General features: G+C 43.0%; 1 protein-coding gene across 1 annotated transcript; it reads left to right on the forward strand.

Moving 5' to 3' along the window:
• The first annotated feature begins 811 nt into the window (after positions 1 to 811).
• Positions 812 to 3,050, forward strand: LOC135678992 (aspartyl protease family protein At5g10770-like). The gene is made up of 2 exons (XM_065192309.1): positions 812 to 1,007; positions 1,678 to 3,050. The coding sequence occupies exons 1-2, from the start codon at positions 860 to 862 to the stop codon at positions 2,928 to 2,930; spliced, it is 1,401 nt and encodes a 466-aa protein (XP_065048381.1). The 5' UTR covers positions 812 to 859; the 3' UTR covers positions 2,931 to 3,050.
• The last annotated feature ends 1,302 nt before the right edge of the window (positions 3,051 to 4,352 follow it).

The following is a 4,352-nucleotide window of genomic DNA, read 5'->3' on the forward strand; positions in this document are numbered from 1 at the left end:
AGCGTGTAACACAATTAATATCTAGCCGACAGTGGATATAATATTGAAGGAGAACCATAATGCTGTGAGGACTTAGACTAAGTTTGACTAAGCTCGGCAAAGATGTTCAGCAAGCTGTTTCATATGGTTGGTTGGTTGGTTGGTCATAATGGAGATGGTATCAAATGCAGAAAACTCCAAGGGAGATGCATATGATAAAGTGATATAATGAAGAGTAAAATTGTAAAGGTAAAAATAAAACACATCTCATGCTATGCAGTTGAGGAAATATCTCTGTCATCAGTATCATACAGGTCTCAAGAACAATATTCTTTTCTATTTCCTTTTTCTTTCCTCTCTACCCTTAAACTTGTTTTGCAGTAGAATGAGGTCCAATCCAGTCAGATGACAACAAATCATTCCCACGTTAAACTATGGGGAAGAAAGAAATCAAGTACGTGATCATATCTGTGTGGCCTAAAGCGAAATAACAGGTAGCATGGTTTAGGCGAAAGACCGCGGATATCACTTCTCTTGGTCTTGTTATCGTCTTGGCGCATGAGGAAGAATCTGAAAGGCCCGCATACCTTATCTTAAACATTTGGTGTAGGGGAAAGGATAGTACCGATACAATAGGCTGGGCGTTATCCCGTCACCGTCGAGCCAGCTATAGCTTGCTTGTTTGATGTATCCAAGGCGTGAAAGCTTCCACAACTGGGAGCAAGTTGTAGGTCCCTACGTTGGCCAAAGCTTCCTCAATTCTTTCCATCGGACAAGGCGCCGTACTCTTGCACAAGATGCTATTTATCCAGCAGCAAGGAGGCGTCGTCGTCGTCTCTCTCTCTCTCTCTCTCTCTCTCTCTCTCTATTTCCCTTTTTGATGGCTTCCGTTCCTTGTGTCATTTGCTATCTCGCCTTACTTATTGCATCTCTTGGTATATGCTGGCAAGTTCATGGAGGAGGAATAACCCATCAACATGTCACAATCCGTTCTTTGCTGCCGAGCGATGCTTGTTCATCGTACAAAGGTGTGCGTGCTGACTTTCATGTTCATGTTCCGCGCATCCCTACTGGCTGTGTCGATCTTTTTCTACAGAGTCAAGTAATTAAAGAATCTGCAAGCAACGTTCAAATCAAAACTTAGATCAGGTTTCCTTCCTGTGATGGTTTGCTCGAAACAAACTGAGTTCCTTCTTTATGCAGTCAATTCTTCCGTATCCCTATTCCCAATTGCATGTAGATAGATAGAGATCAACAAGGACGGTGAAGAAACAAAAAAAGTACTAAAACAGTTCCGAATACGAAAAGAGACAACAAAGCAGTCGGCATTGGATCCATACGCTAAACTCACCACCGATAAACCTTTTGGGATGGCCCCCATAACATAACATGTAGAAACAACAACGCTTACGTAAGCAAAAGCCAAGATTCTTCCTCAAATGATTGAGGAAACTTCCTACCATTATATTATCTTTCTCTGCTCTTCTTTCTGGGGCTTCCCTGGAAGGCAGATTCACAACTAGTAACACCTACTGGTCAAAACTCACAAACAACGAATCTTTCGTAGGTTTCGCAAACAAAAATCCGAGACTCTTCCACGATAATTTTGACCAAGTTCAGAACCAACATCCGCATCATCTTTTTGTTAAGCTTGCATCTACTTGTTCTTCCTTAAATGTATATACACGTCACATATAGATGGAGATGGAGTAAACCACAACGAAACAAGCCTGACGGTCCTCGACCGGCACGGCCCGTGCTCACCGTTCGACCTCCATCATCAGCTCTCTCACAAGCAGATCCTCGACCACGATCAATCCCGAGTCGACAGCCTCCACGGCCGAGTCTCGACAGCCCCCAAGCAGGACCAACAGCTGGATGCACTGGCAGCGTCGTCCATCCCCGCCCACAGCGGCATTTCTCTCGGCACCGGAAACTACGTGGTCATCGTCGGCTTTGGCACCCCGAAGAGGGACCAGACCGTCATCTTCGACACCGGGAGCGACGTCACGTGGATTCAGTGCCAGCCCTGCGTCGTCACCTGCTACCATCAACAAGACCCAATCTTCGACCCCTCCCACTCCTCCACGTACCTCAACATCTCCTGCAGCTCCGCCTACTGCACCGACCTCGCCGCCTCCGGTTGCAGCTCGTCCACTTGCGTTTACGGGGTCCAGTACGGGGATAACTCCTACACGGTGGGGTTCTACGCGGAAGACACGCTCTGGCTGACGCCCTACGACGTCATCCCCAACTTCCGATTTGGGTGCGGCGAGCGGAACGACGGCCTCTTCGGCAAGGCCGCCGGCCTGATCGGTCTCGGCCGCGACAAGCCGTCCTTTGTCTCTCAGACGTATCAAAGGTACGGTGGAGTCTTTACCTACTGCTTGCCACCGACCTCGAGCTCGACAGGCTACTTGAAATTCGGTGGTGGTTACCCCTCCTCCGATCTCCGGTTCACCCCGATGCTGTCGGGCGCAAGCTCGCCGACGTTCTACTACCTTACTCTAACGGCTATAAGCGTTGGCGGTCAGCAACTGTTGGTACCACCCACCGTGTTCTCCGTCGCCGGGACCATCATCGACTCCGGTACGGTGATCACAAGGCTACCGCCCACGGCATACTCTGCCCTCCGGTCGGCTTTCCGGCAGGAGATGACAACATACAAGTCGGCACCGGCGCTGTCGATTCTGGACACATGCTACGACCTCAGCGGACTCGACAAAGTAACGGTCCCAGAGGTGGCGTTGCACTTGGGTGGCGGGGCTACTATCCATTTGGACATCACGAGAATACTGTACATTGCGAGCTTGTCGCAAGCTTGCCTTGCCTTCGCTGCAAATAGAGCTGACACCGATCTGGGCATAATAGGGAATGTGCAACAGAGGGGGCTGGACGTGGTTTATGATGTCTCAAAGCATGTCATTGGGTTTGGCCCCGGCGGCTGTTAGATACATAAATGTATAACAGTTGGCATGAAAGAATGAATATTGTATTTGGATTGGTCAGGGAAAAATGTCCATTTGGAAAGCTTCAATCATGGTAATGAGTATTTTACTTCTTTCAGGTCATTAATGCATCATATCACACAAATCACAAGAAATAGAAATACCATATTAAAAAGCAGATCACTAATGTGCAAACAAATACAATAAAAATGGATCTTTGGATTTATTTAGCTATACTCTTGTTTTAAGATCACGGTTGTGCGGTGACATGGGAGTGCCTAATTATTTACAATATAGATCTTGTTGGTGTTATAATATTCTTTACATCCCACGATGTTATCACATAGCGTTTTAACTCAATCCATTCAAATATAATAGCTCATGAACGTATTTCTCGAATAAAGCTAAAGCTATTTCAAGGTACTTTTCTTCGTAACCAAGAAATGCATTAAAGAGGTTAGTTATTAGTTGTAAGATACTTAATTTCATAATTTCCTATGCATTAAGGGTTGTTTCATGCACCAATACTTATTTTGATATTTTAGGATTAGAAAAGAGTTTTAGAAACTAATGATATTGACAAAAGCTCTCTGTATCTCTTGAATGTTTCCTTAAGTGGTGAGCATTTTATTTTCAGTTTTATATCCTTGTTTATTATATTTGAGGTAGTGAATTTTCTGTATCCCTTTGTGATTTTAAACTTAGTGATGAGTTATTTTTTAAATTTTATTAAAGTATTATCATGAGTTCATTTCTTTTCTATTTGAAAAACTTATTCCAGCAAATACAATTATACTATCAATTTTCTTTCAAAATATATTTCACATTACCTCGATATCATTTTTGTATTAGAGCTAAAGTTTAGATATCATGGCGAGGCGAAATGAAAAAGATATAATTGGTGAAGGTAGCGACCATAAAGATGATGTTGAGTCCTCGAGGCTGCAACTACTGCTACAAATACATGAAACAAATACAACCTAAGATTGGATATTTCGGTATTTGAAGGTAAAATCAATATTGATGACTTTATTGATTGGCTTAATACAGTAGAAAGAATATTCGATTTTCATGAACCACTAGAACAAAAGAAGGTAAAGCTTGTGGCACTCAAAACTCAGATGGAATACATCGTTTTGGTGGGAAAATATGAAAAAGCAAAGAGAATGTGAGGGGAAGCGTAAGATTGTGAGAAAATGAAAAGGGAGTTGAAGAGGAAATACTTACATAACAACTATATGCAAGAGATCTTTCTCAAAATCTATGATTTCAAGAAAAAAGATCTTAGTATGGAAGAGTATATAGTAGAGTTTGATAATCTCATATTAAAAAGAGAGCTTTTGGAATCAGAAGAGCAAACAATTGCAAGATACTTAAGAGGTCTGAAATATGAGATTACTAAAGTGATTCAACTCCAACTATATT

The sequence above is a fragment of the Musa acuminata genome, chromosome BXJ1-7 (genome assembly GCF_036884655.1).
Source record: "Musa acuminata AAA Group cultivar baxijiao chromosome BXJ1-7, Cavendish_Baxijiao_AAA, whole genome shotgun sequence".
NCBI lineage: Eukaryota > Viridiplantae > Streptophyta > Magnoliopsida > Zingiberales > Musaceae > Musa > Musa acuminata.

Coding starts and splice junctions, on each gene's coding strand:
- LOC135678992 (XM_065192309.1), top strand. CDS start 860: ATGGCTTCCGTTCCTTGTGTCATTTGCTATCTCGCCTTACTTATTGCA. Junction 1,008..1,677: donor TGCTTGTTCATCGTACAAAG/GTGTGCGTGCTG, acceptor CGTCACATATAG/ATGGAGATGGAGTAAACCAC.